This window comes from Tenrec ecaudatus, chromosome 15, assembly GCF_050624435.1.
Source record: "Tenrec ecaudatus isolate mTenEca1 chromosome 15, mTenEca1.hap1, whole genome shotgun sequence".
NCBI lineage: Eukaryota > Metazoa > Chordata > Mammalia > Afrosoricida > Tenrecidae > Tenrec > Tenrec ecaudatus.
The window spans coordinates 13,362,902-13,375,661 of NC_134544.1; the positions used below are offsets into that span (position 1 = coordinate 13,362,902).

Below are 12,760 nucleotides of genomic sequence, written 5' to 3' on the forward strand. Positions count from 1 at the left end.
TTCACGGTCTCAGACATTGGCAACGTTAGCTGCACACCTCAAGTCTGCTGTTCCCAGAGCCTGTGTGCTGTGTCCACTGCAGATGTCACAGCTGACGAACACAGATTTATTTTGACGTTAGAACCCAGCCCAGAGCCTGCACGGAAGCCAGGGCGCTGGTGGACAGTGTCGAGGCCTGCGACTCACGGCGAGCAGACCCGGCCACAGAACACCAGGCTGCCGGTGGCGCGGTGGCACATGACCAGCAGGAACGGGTGGTCGGCGCAGAAGCGCGGGTCGCTGCGGGCGCTGCGCGAGTTCCTGACCACAGCCGTGGCCGCAGCCGCCACGGTGCCCTCCTCGTTGACCTCGATGAAGCACTTGTGTGCCACCTTGGACACGGGCACGTTCTTTTTGGTGGACATGCCGGAGAAGTCGGCCTTGACTTCCTCAAAGGCATCGGTCATGCCCAGGCCCCGAAGGACGGGCTCCAGGTCGTAGCTCTCCGCCAGCTTCAGCCGCGGGAGGAACACGTCCGCTTTCCTGGGCGTCAATATCTTGGAGTCTGTCCACGCTCGCAGCTTCTCGTAGGTCAGCTCCTCTTCTAGCTGCAAGAGCAGGAGGCAAACTCAACACCGTGGTGGCACTCACTGCCCACAATCACTGCCCATTGCCCACATTCCCATGCACACTTACTGCCCGCTCTGCCCACTGTCCATTCTGCTCACTGTCCACTATTCCTGCTGCCCACGTGCCCACCCACATACTCCCTGCACTCACACTCACTCCCCTCCTTGCCCACTACAGTGCCCACCCACACATCACTGCCCACTCTGCCCACTGCCTGCATGCCCACTAGTCAGAATTTACTCAGTGGCAGTGAGTTGGGTTGGGTTGGGTTGGGTTCAGTTCGATTTAATTCCATTTGGTTTCATTTGGTCAGGATAAGTTTGGTTAGTTTAGATTTGGCGGTGTACAAGAGTGAAACAACTAGAAACACCTAAGACAAGCCGAGATTTATCAAAAGACCCAATGCCAAACGAACTTCAAATGCCAGAACCAATGAATGACATCTAAATAGACAATAGAAATGCATGCACACGTTCCCAAAAGACATGTGGTACTGTCAGCCAGCTGCCGAGGGCTTACAGCAGCGAGACCAGTGTCCTCATCGGGAAGCAAAATGACCATGCTCAGCTCCTCCCCAGCGTAGGGCAGCTCCAGGACCTGCGTGTGCACCTCATCCACGTAGCCCAGCCGGAATCTGGCCTGCTTAAACATCATCTGCACGGTCTTCTTCCCCTGATGGAAAGGCACGATTCGAGTGAGCTTCCTGAAAAAGGGAGGCAGGTCTACCACACTGCAGACGCGTCTAACTGAAAGAACTTCCCGGCACCGATAGGAGAGCATCATTACTGCTGTGGCTGCAGCTTGTACATGTGAAGTCCTCATCCGTTTGTCTTTGTACTGAGCGCAATGCCGCTGTCTCGGCAGACCCAGCATGACCAGGAGAGACAATAGGCTGTCACAAGCAACGGCATAAAACGCTCAACACAATTTTGGAGAAGGTTTGCATCTTTGCTTTTAAGAGGATGCATTAAAAAAGGCGCCGCCTGTGAACCTTACAGTTAAAAAGCATTTCTCCAAGTTAAGAAGAGAATTAAGTCATACTCAGGCCTTCAGACTGAATGCACCGTTAGGACAAAAACCAGATGAACCAAACCGCAGTTACATTTTTATTCCTAAAATGTGGCCCAGTTCTATCGTTGGTTATGACTTCAATTTTCAGGGGGAAGGGACTTTGATAAGCTGCACAGGGACAGTCGTTATTAAAGCTCACATAAAATGTATTTCATGCTTTCCTTTCTTTGAGCAACATGCTATGATCAGGTTGACGGAGGCCAAATTTGAAACCAACCCCTAAGAATGAGCCCATTCAAAAAGAGGTGTAAGGAAATGTTGACCAGCTGTGCAGCCCCACCTAACATTTGTAGGCGTTTTCATACATTGAAATAGAGCTGCAGATGAGCTCACTGTGGCTTGGGAACGGCTGATAGAAGCCAGGGCTCTTGCCCACACTGCATAGCAGTCAGAATGTGCTGCCCGCGGTGTTGTGATTTTGGTCACAAAACAACAGCCATGGCCCTGCCCAATATGGTGGATGCCTGCGCTGCTCAGACTGGGGGCTGCTCTCCAGTGTCCTGCCGATACTGGTCTCCCCCTTTCACACAGAGCCTCATGTGGTGGTGACCCCAACCATAAAATTATTGCCGTTGCTACTTCGTCGCGGTCGTTTTGCTACTGTTATGAATCAGGCGGCCTCTGTAAAAGGGTCATTTGATACCCACAGGTTGAGAACTGCTGACCTAGAGGGCCCCCCTGAGTCAGGATGGACATGACGGCTGTGGTTGGGCTTTTAGGCCTTGATCACGTCCCTCAATTGTTTCCAGGGTTTAGAAGAAACTCCAACCCACATAAAATAACTACAAGTAGAAAATGAATTGCTCAAGGATGTGAAAACAGAACTGTCAATACCACAGGGTTTTTTGACTTGTTGGCCCCTCTCCCCAAATAAAAGATATATAGGGGTCATGACTTCTCATTCAAAAATGGATGAAGAAATTGAGATTTTTTTTCATTTAAATTCTTCCGCCAGGGTGGGGCCAGGGGGTTGGGAGACCATCAGAATGGACTGTGATTGTGTAACTCCTTCTAAAGGTGATATAACTATGGGGGAGGGGGAGGGGAAATGTTCTAAAATTGATGTGGTACATGATGCAAAGGGCTTAAGTGGAGAGCAAATGCTTTGAGAATGATTGGGGCAAGGAATGTATGGATGTGATTTATACAATTGATGTATGTATATGTATGGATTGTGATAAGAGTTGTATGAGTCCCTAATAAAATGTAAAAAAAGAAAAAAAATTGATGTGGTAATGATTGTGCAATTCTCCTTGATATGATTTAACAATCAAACTATTGAAGTGTACGATATGCAAATGGCATGCCCAGAAAATGTCAGAAAAAAAATAAATAGTAAGATCCTCCCCATCTCCTTACCTTAGGAGCGAGGCAGTAGATCTGCCAACGAGGGGGGGGAGCAGGGCAGGGGAGCTACCTGGCTTGTTCTAAAGAGCATTCCTCGGGTGTGCTTCTGGTCGAAGGGCTCTTTCCACTTCCCCTTGAAATAGATTGCATTCACAAGCACCAGCTTCGTGAGGGGGTCCACAGTGCCAGCACCCAGCACCTCCGAAATCTTCCCTTTAAAACATACAGGAGACGTTGATTGCTATTTGGGAGTGAAAGTGGAAAGGCGAGCTACCTGAAGCAGGTGGCGGAGCAGTGGAATTGGTGGAGCCAGTGTAGTGGGGCTCTAGCTGCACCGTCAAATGCCAGATCAATGAATGGGAGTTAGACTTGGTGGTGGTGGTGGTGGTGGTGGTGGTGGTGGTGGTGGTGGTGGTGGTGGTGTTTAAAGGGGCTCAACTTCTAGCCAGAAGGTTCCCACTGGAACCCACCAGCCTTCTGAAGGAGAAAGATCTGCCGTAGGCTTCCATAAGGATTCTGAGCCCTGGAAAGTCCATGGGGCAGGTCTGTTCTGGTCCACGGGGCCCCCCTGAGTCAGAAGGAACCTGAGAGCAGTGGGTTTGTGGAGGTGGTCTTTGGTTATTTCATGGTAGTTCCTCAACCCAGGAGATGCAAACGCCTGGTCCTCATGCTCTCTGTAGTGGGGAATCATTGAGGTGGCATATACACGAGCTGGACAGGTGACCATAGAAACTAGCCAGAGTTTCTATTCTGAGAGTCACCCGTGAAAGCAAACTCAGCCCCCAGCCATCGTGCACTTAGAGTGGAGGAGACAGCCGCTGATGAAATTGGTGAGCTAGCCAAATAACCACGGGCGGGGGGGTAACAGGGAATCATGTCCTTTCTAAACTGTGATTTAATCCATGTCACTGTGTCCTCAGAGCATGGTAAGGTGCGCCCCAGATGGAAGATAAGCAGGGATCAACAACGATGTGTAAGGAGCCTTGGTGGTCCAGTTGGTTACATGTTGAATTTCTAACCACCAGGGCAGCAGTTCGAACACACCAGTTGCTTCAGGGGAGGAAAATTATTATGTCTGCTCCCAGAAAGATTACAGCCTCGAAAGCATACTGGGGGAAGTGGGGATCAACATGATGGCAGCAAGCTTGGGGTTGTGTTTTTAAGAGAAGCCATTTTTCAGGAACTGTCCAACACCGTTCATAAGACAAAGTGCCTGAGGTTTACATGGTTTTTAGACGTCATGGTCTGACAAACCCAAGAGAATTGTGTATCCAGGCAGGAAACCAGTGAACACCAATAGTCAACAACATGTAAACAGGCTTCTGGTAAGCAGGCCACCACATCCAGACCACAGAGGCTACAGCCCAGTCGACCTTTGCCTCGCTCCCTCATACCTCCAAAGCCTTGGGTCATTAAATCACTCACCTTCAGTCCTTTCTGCGACCCAGTCATTGATGTGTTTCCTGGATTCTTCTGTGTCTTGTGCAAAAGACAGCTCTTCCAAGTCTGCCTGATAGAACTTCTGACAAGATTCCTTAAAGGCCTACAAGGAGCAAAGGGCTGGGCTGGCGCCCATTCCACAGGGGCTGCCATAACTTTGAAAACTCTCTCTCTCTCTCTCTCTCTCTCTCTCTCTCTCTCTCTCTCTCTCTCTCTCTCTCTCTCTCTCTCTCTCTCCACCCTCTCCTTCTGCGCGCGCGTGTGTGTGTGTGTATGTGTTTCTGCACAGGTCACGCTACACTTGAAGACTCCTTCTATTAAAAAACAAACACTGTGGAGCCCCTGCTCTGCCCCTGGCCCTGTGGGGTGCTTGACCTCTGTCTGTCCATCCGGGGTTAGCACCCTGGCTGCAGCCAGGGAGGGGAGGTATCAGAATCTCATGGACGAACACCCAGCCGGTGACAGCCGGCTCCCCCAGATGGCAGACTGCACCTCAGGGCAGCACCATCTTGCAGGTTATGACATAGTAGGGCTGTTTTGGGATTCACATATTGCACGTGGTGGGGTGTCACGGATTAAGTGACTCTGGAGGAGCATGCATTCACAAGGAGATTCTATCACAAGAAAGCCCATTTGCCAGCAGCGGGCAGCAGCAGCAATAGGGTGTGGGTCTGCGACAGAAGGAAGGGGCAGCAAGCACGGGGCAGACAGGGAGCCAGGAGCATGGCAGTGCAGGCACTGCCAACAACACCGAGCCCACGCAATGGCCGTCCAGGAAAGGGGTCATCCGACAGACCTTAGCGGAATGCCCAGGGTTCATCAGAACCGGAAGAATAGCCAGAAGTGGTGTCTGAGTGCCGGCAAGGCTGGCCCAGCTTCTGTTGTGCAGCAAGCTTGCCACGCGGTCAGGCAGTGATGGGAATCGGGGGAGAAGGCTTGGGTGTGGGAGGGTGGGCAAGTGGAGACACGTCGAGATACCCTCAGGGAAGCATGTGCCAGAACCAGTAAGAATGATCTTTAAAAAGTCATCAGGCAGAAGCAACCTTAAAGCGCAAGAAGAACTGCAGAAGCGTCCCTCTAAGCACATACTTAAGGAAGCCAGTTATCAATAGCTCTCGGCTGCTCTGTAATCCCTCATTTTCCATATCCTTCCCATCCAGGGTGAAACCAGACTTACTGACAAAAAATTGCACGTTGTTTCTCCAAAGAGCCTGTTGGCGGTTCTCAGCAAGCACTGGGCACCATGTGTATGGATGGTCCCGAGGAGTGACTGGAACCCGTGGTGAATGTCTCCGTCCTGCTTTAAACAAAGTGCCTGCGGAGAGCAAGCCACGCAGACAGTCAGCCTCGCCCTCTGTCCTTCTCCTCAAGAGCTGCATTCAGACTAGCCTCTGACCTGGGCATCATATGTCCCTAACTTAAAGTGAGTCTTGGCAAATGTCCAGCATGGGCTGACTCAAACTTATCCCCACTGTCAGCTAAACAAATAAAACCAGCTCACTGGCATTGAGTTCATTCGGAAGCACAGAGACCCTCTAGGACCGAATAAAACTGCCCTGTAAGTTTCTGAGGCTGTAAATCGCCACAGGAGCTGCTGGCCTCATATTTCTCCAGCAGAGCTGCAGGTGGTTTCGAACTGCTGAAATTATGGTGAGAAGTCCAGTATACAATCCACTACACCACCAGGGTCCATGGGGAGCGGGAGAGGGGGGATTCAATCCAAATGCATGAGTCTATAGGACAAGGTGAACTGCCCCTGTGAGTTTCTGAGACTCTAGAGTAGAAAGCCCGGACTTTCTCCCACAGAGAAGCTGGTGGTTTTGATCTGTGGATGTTGCCGATTGCAGCCAAATGCATGACCACTAAGCCACCAGGGCTTCTATTAGAGCTCTATTGGGGTCACATCATTGTTTGTTATAGAGTCTGTCCTGAGTGGTAAAGGGTTGTGTTAGACAGCTATCCTGGAGGTTGGCAGTTCGAATAATCTCAGTAGAAGAAAGAATTGCTTTGGTTAAGAGGACAGCCCAGAAAAAAATCTATGGAGCAGTTCTCCTCGGTCCCGTCCGGGGACGCCATGGGTCAGAATTGGCTCTGTGGCCACTAACCACAAAAACCTGTGCCTGGTAGGCTGTTCCGCTGCACCTCTGCCATCTAGCCACTAGATGGCAGCAGCATCCCACAGTTGAGAGAACCCAAACTGCACCCCTGATCTGGGGCCTGTGGGGAAAGGGAAGGTGCCCGCAGGTGCTACCACTAAGCTAGCAGGTTTATCCAAGCCAGGAAGGCACAGAGAGGATAACTGGGGCGGGAGACAGAGGGAAACCATGTTTTTGGTGGCAGGTACTGCAGAGTCAGTTCCGACTCACAGCGGTCCTGTGTACAACAGAACAAAGCCCTGCCAAGCCCTGCACCGCCTCACAATGGTCTTAGGTTTGAGTCATTGTGGCAGCCACTGTGCCCATATATCTCTTTAAGGGTCTTCAAACTAAGGCTTTTGGTCCTCAAGCAGTTGGAATTAACCTAACAAGGCCCAGGGGATACAAGAAAGAGCCGAGGTGAAAATGTTTCACAGGTGAAAAACTAACTTCACGACTTCCTTTCTCCCATAAAGGAGATGGCCAGCCTCGCAGCTCTCAACTGCCTTCCCATGCCTGCCCCTCCCCCATCACCACGTTGTCCTGCTCAGACTCACAGGCCATCAGCTGGGCTGAAGGTCGGAATAGACCACCTCAGTGGAAATAGGATGCGGACCCTGCTGGTGCAGTGGGTCAGGTGTTGGTCTGCTAATTACAAGGTCGGTAGTTCACAGCCACCAGCCACTCTGAAGGAGAGAAATGAGGCTTTCTGCTCCTCTGAAGGTTCATAGCCTCAGAAACCCACAGGGGCAGTTGTATCTATCCTGCTAATTCTGAGTCAGAATTAGCTCGATACCAGTGTTTGTTTGTTTGTTTGTTTGTTTGTTTAATGGCAGTCAGAGTCTCTAGTAGTGTGATGCGTTAACACTATGGAGCTGCTAGACAAAAGGTTAGAGGTTGAAGTTGACCCAAAGGTACCAAAGAAAACAGGCCAGGTGATGTAGTTCCTAAACACTCAGCTGTGGAAATCTTCTGGGGCACAGTGCTGCTCTGCTAGGTATGCGTGGAGGCCCACCTTGAATCACTGGGGGACAGATGGTTTGGGGGGAGCAGGAAACAGAGCATATGCTGTCCTTCATTTGCATACCTGGGACATCTGGGCAGCGGTGTTCCCCTTCGCCCCCATCAAGACCATGGCCAGGGCTGAGAAGATGCTCATAGGGGAGAAGAGCAAGTTCTCATTCGGGGACTCTTTGCCCAGAAACTTCAACAGGCGGATGGCAAAACCGCCGTTGGCTTCGCAGATATGCTCCATCAGGGAAGACCTGGGCAAAAGCACAGAACAGAAACACCTGAGTCCTCACCCACCTCGGAATCGCAGGCAGGATGGACACCCGTAGTGGTGGTGGCCCCCCAGGAGGCCCCTATTCAGAAACCAGCTGACCCACCTTCCACAGCAAATGGGAATTTACCAATGTGACGGCATTGAAGCTCTTGGGAACAGGAGGTTCTGCTGTAAGACCTGAGTGTGCCCAAAGTAAACAGGGTCTTCTCAGGTGAGTCAGAGTCTGAGAAGGAGGTTGAATTACAAAAGCAAGGCTGGAATGATACGGCCAGGGACCAAGACTTATGGGGCCTTCTAGGAGCCAGACAAGGCTAGGGAGTCTGTGCCCTTCCCTCCAACCCCTTCGATGATCAACTAGGGCTGGAAGTCATGCCTTGGTTAGCTGGGTGCTCCAACCTCCCTTGTACCTAAGAAGGCTCGGGTTCTAAACAAACAGGCCTCCCTTGGCCTGACTTTTCAATAAGACAAAATAATACCGATGGGTGCTAGGGTCCCAATTACAGTGTCATAAAACTGCTGCAAGGTAGAAAGTGGGAGAGTTAATTAACAAACTTGACAGGGGACAATGACATGACTATGTGCAGGCCTCAAGAGAAGATGGGCAGTGCCAGCTGTGGTGGGCACCTCCTGTTTCCACAGGTGCCAAAAGTCACCTCCTATAAAACGTGGGGTGGCCAGGGGTCAGGATGTACCAGAGAGCAGCAAGTATGGGTGTCCTTTGAGTTGGTGAGCCTATGACCCTGTGGAAGGGGCCCTGGTGGTGCATTGGGTTGAGCATTGGGCTGCTAGCCACAGGGTTGGCGTTTCAAACCCACCAGTTGGTTCTTGGGAGAAAAACGAGACAGACTGATCCCATAGCATGCACAGCCTCAGAGACCCTACAGAGCAGTTCTACTCCATTCTATAGGGTCACTGTGAGTCTGACCCAACTGAACAGCAGCTGAGGCTAGCTAAATAGGGTACCCTCACAGGATTCCCATTCCAGTTTCTCATTCCCGATACACACTTCCAGAAGTGATTGACTAAGTTAAAGAAGGGGGGTGGTGGAGGGGAATCACTGACATCGAGTTGCTTGTGACTCAAAGGGACTGTATAGGACAGAGTAGAATAGCCCCTGTGGGTTTCAGAGACTGTAACTCTTTATGGAACCAGATGGCCTCATCTTCCTCCCTGGTGGCATCTGGTGGTTACAAACTGCTGACCTTGTGGTTAGCAGCCAAGAGCCTATATTTGCAGTTTGTCTTCTGTTTTGGCAGAAGAATATGAAAACTGAATGCCCTGGGGCTCAGGCCGAGGTGACTCATCCGGCCTCAGTACTGGCTGCAAGACCTTTACGCCTGGGTGACAGAAAGATGGAAACCCACAGGGAAGCAGAACCCACTCCACAGACCCAGGATGCCTCTGCCTAGAGGTGACCTCCTGACTCAGAGCTGCTTCTAAGAGGCTGGACGAGTCTCACAGCTGTTGGAGGTCGCCGTGTTTCTGAGAGACTATAAAGTTTTAGAGGAACTGAAAGCCTCCTCTTCGCATGGAGCGCTGTGGGGTTCAAACCGCTGACCTTGCAGTTAGCAGCCCAACGCCACCCAGCCTCCTCTGCTAAAGGCAAAGGGGCTATAGCGGGAGGCTGAGGGGTCTGTGGAGCAAAGGATACCTGGAGTGCAGTTTGCTCGGGTCTGGGGAGTGTCTGCACTATTTCCTGAATGGCAGGTAATGGTCACTCAGGGTCCCTCGGGCAGGCTTGGAAGTTCCGATTAGACCTTCTGGTCTGGAAAGCTGAGCGTGATTTTTAAGCGCATGTTTACTGTGAGCATTTGGGGATTATGCCGAAATAACAGCGCTCATTATTTGGTGGGACTAGAGTGTGGGGGTCCTGTTGGCTGGCCACTCCTATGGACTGTTGGTGCAGGAGGAGAGACTCACCCAGCAGGATGGCCAGTGAGTGGGCGGAGCCCAGCGATTCTGAGGTTCACCCTGAGCTAAGTGCATGCCTAGGTAGGTGGTGACCCATCAACTGGTTGAGGAGCCACCCTGGAATGGGGAAGAGGGTGCATTCCATTGGAGATTTGTGGGCTGTACCAGTCAAACCTGAAATCAAAAATAGGCCTGGGATGCATGGCACATCTACTTAGGAGCCCAGGTGAGTAGTGTTTGGGGGCGGGGAGGGGAGTGGTCAGGTTGGGAGAGATGCTCTTCTCTGTGAGTGGATGAGGGTCTCAGGATGCACTGGGCTGACAGAAGAAATTCACCCAGTCCTAGGGAATCCCCACAGTTCGGAGGCAGCTAGAGGAAGACAGTAAAAGCCCCTGCCCAGCCCTGGGAGCCTCCCTGGGAGAACTGCTGTGTGTGTGAGTGAGTGAGGGGTTGGGGGAGCTTGCTGCAGCACAAACTCCAGAGGCTGGAGGTCCAGGTCGGTGGGCAGCTAGGTGAGGTAGGTGTCCTGGAACCACCTGCCCAAAGGACAGGCTCCCCGGGCAGGGTCTAGGGAAGATCCGGGGATGGACTTCGATTCCAAGAGATGCTACTATGAGATGCGATCAAGGAAGAAAAGAGATGAAAGATGTGGAAAGTAAGCAAGAAGGAACGAAGGTAAGAGAGCCCGGAGAGAAAGAGGGAAGGAGGCAGGATTATGGAAAAAGGAAAGACCCAATCTGACAACCCACCAGCAGCCGCAAGACCCTGCAAGTCTCAAGAGCTCACCAAGGCCCCATTCCAGGCCGGGCTGGATCCTGCTCTGGTCTTCCAGCCACACTGCTCCGAAAGTGCCGGCCCACCCACTTCATCAACAAATCCTAGGCCTGAATTGTAGCCACGCACCTGACAGCTAGCGAATCACAGGACCCTGCGCTCTCAATCGGGCCTTGGCCGCGCGATCAGGGGGCTGGAGCCTGCACTGCTCTGGGTAGGAGCAACTTATCGCGCTCTCCGCTGGACCCTGCCTTCCCCAGCCTTCCTCTGCCTTCCTCCGCTGGGTCCCGCCCACTGGTCCAAGGCCCGTAATCCTAGTTCCCAGCGGCCCCGAGTTCCAGAGAAGAGGGGCACTGCGGGGACTGGCACCCGCTCCTTCGCCCCCGCCAAGTACCTGGAGGCTTGTGTATCCACCGCTGCTGCTCCTGCTGCTGCTGCTCTGGAGAAGCTAGCCGGCGGTGTCTGGGTCTGGGCTGCCCTTACTGCGGGGGCGGCCAGGACCGGCTGGGCCTGACGCGGGGAGTAGGCTCCCAAGGCTTCCGGCTGCCCTGCCCTGTCCTGAGTCCCCACCATGGGCCCTCTGACTGCAGTGTCAGCAGGATGTTTTGAAATGGAAAATTAAGGGAAAACTAACCAGAGCCGCCAGTCTCTTTCCATTGGATTCAGACACTTGGTGACTCCCCTGTGCTGCACGGAGAAACCCTGCCCCTCAGTTTTCCGATGCTCCATTGTTTTCTTGGCTGTAGTGTTTAGGGGAACAGATCGCCAGGCCTCTCTTCCTCGTTGCACTCGAGTGGGTTCTAATTGGGCTAGTTACCCAAAACCCACCGCTATCCTTTCAGCTTTTTCTACTCGGGACCCTTTTACGCAGTGGCATGCACACTGCCGAAAACACCTGGGATCCGTTTTGGACTTCAAATTCAATGTGAGTTCAAACTTTTACTGTGGCCCAGGGAGTCCTGGAGACTTAGTGGTTTCAGCTTTGGGCCTCTAACCACCAGGTCAGCAGTGAGAACCTAACTGCTGCTCGGAAGAAGAAAGATCAGGTTTTCCGTGCCTGCAAAGAGTCACAGTCTCGGAAACTCACAGGGAACCTACTTTGCCCTGTTATTTAGATTGGACGCAATGACAGTGCTTTGCTGCTGTTGTTTGCGGCTTCTTTCTACTGTTGCCAACTTTTTGAGACCTCCCCATGCCGATGCACCACCACCGTTTAAGAAACTTTGAGTGGATTCTTCCACATATAAACTCTAGATACCATTTTCAAGCATGTAAATATTTATGGGAACCAGCAGCCACACCTTTCTCCTGCAGAGCATCTGGTGGATTTGAACACCAGACCATGCCTAAGCACCTAACCCATAGTGCCCACACCGTTTCTGCCTCTCAGGGACCTTTAAGCACCAATCAGTGGTTTGCAAACTGCTTGGATACCAATCAATGAGTTGTCTGGACACTCACCCACCCCCAACCTAGAATAATCGATATTTGTCAGTGTGATAGATACTACTAAATCGTGAATGTTATGGACATTTGAAACAAGAAAGAAAAACCTTGTACTAGAAATACACAACCTGTGCAGGCTAAAATCCTTTTAAAATGGAAGCAACATGTTTGGGTATCTGCTGCTTTTGACATCTTGGTTTGGTGTGTTGGAATATCTGGCTTGGAGTCCAGCATGAATGAAAATGTTTTCTCTGGTGATTGGGTGGATTTAAATGGAATAAAGGCATCAGTGTTTGTACTAGAAAGCTGTGACAGTCCACTGAGGACCCCGGTGGAGCAGTGCTCGGTTGGCAGTTTGACTATCCCCACCTGGAGGAGAAAGATGGCTCTCTACTCCCTTAAGGATAGAGTCTCTATAAACCCCAAAGGGGCAGTCCTGGTCTGTCCTACAGGGGCTCAATGAGTCAGAATTTAGGCTAGGGCAGTTTCAGTTGTAAGTATACAAATACTTGAAACCCAACCCATGAAAATGCATTTAAATGAAAACAAGCCCACTGCATGGACTGGAGTCCAACTCATAATGACCCTTTGAAGGTCACAGGGACAGGAGCGAACTGTCCCTGTGAGCTTCTGAAATTGAAACTGCGCCAGAGCAGAAAGTCCCAACTTTCTTCCTGGAGCTGCTGGGGGCATCAAACTGCTGACATGTAACCACGAGGTCATACCATCAGGGCTTCGGGAA

General features: G+C 51.6%; 1 protein-coding gene across 1 annotated transcript; it reads right to left on the reverse strand.

Annotated features, from left to right (window-relative positions):
* Nucleotides 1-101: 101 nt before the first annotated feature.
* On the reverse strand, nucleotides 102-7,865 carry LOC142427375 (serpin B8-like). The gene is made up of 6 exons (XM_075532634.1): nucleotides 7,690-7,865; nucleotides 5,645-5,782; nucleotides 4,453-4,570; nucleotides 3,098-3,240; nucleotides 1,129-1,281; nucleotides 102-587 (listed from the first exon to the last, which is right to left on the reverse strand). Exons 1-6 carry the CDS (start codon nucleotides 7,855-7,857, stop codon nucleotides 183-185), a joined length of 1,125 nt encoding a protein of 374 aa, XP_075388749.1. The 5' UTR covers nucleotides 7,858-7,865; the 3' UTR covers nucleotides 102-182.
* Nucleotides 7,866-12,760: the final 4,895 nt, after the last annotated feature.

Excerpts from the sequence above, each read along its gene's own strand:
- LOC142427375 (XM_075532634.1), bottom strand. The coding sequence starts at position 7,857 with ATGGAGCATATCTGCGAAGCCAACGGCGGTTTTGCCATCCGCCTGTTG. Across the intron at positions 4,571-5,644 it reads CAACGTGCAATTTTTTGTCA|GCCTTTAAGGAATCTTGTCA; the intron begins GTAAGTCTGGTT and ends TGCTCCTTGTAG. Across the intron at positions 3,241-4,452 it reads GGTCGCAGAAAGGACTGAAG|GGAAGATTTCGGAGGTGCTG; the intron begins GTGAGTGATTTA and ends TATGTTTTAAAG.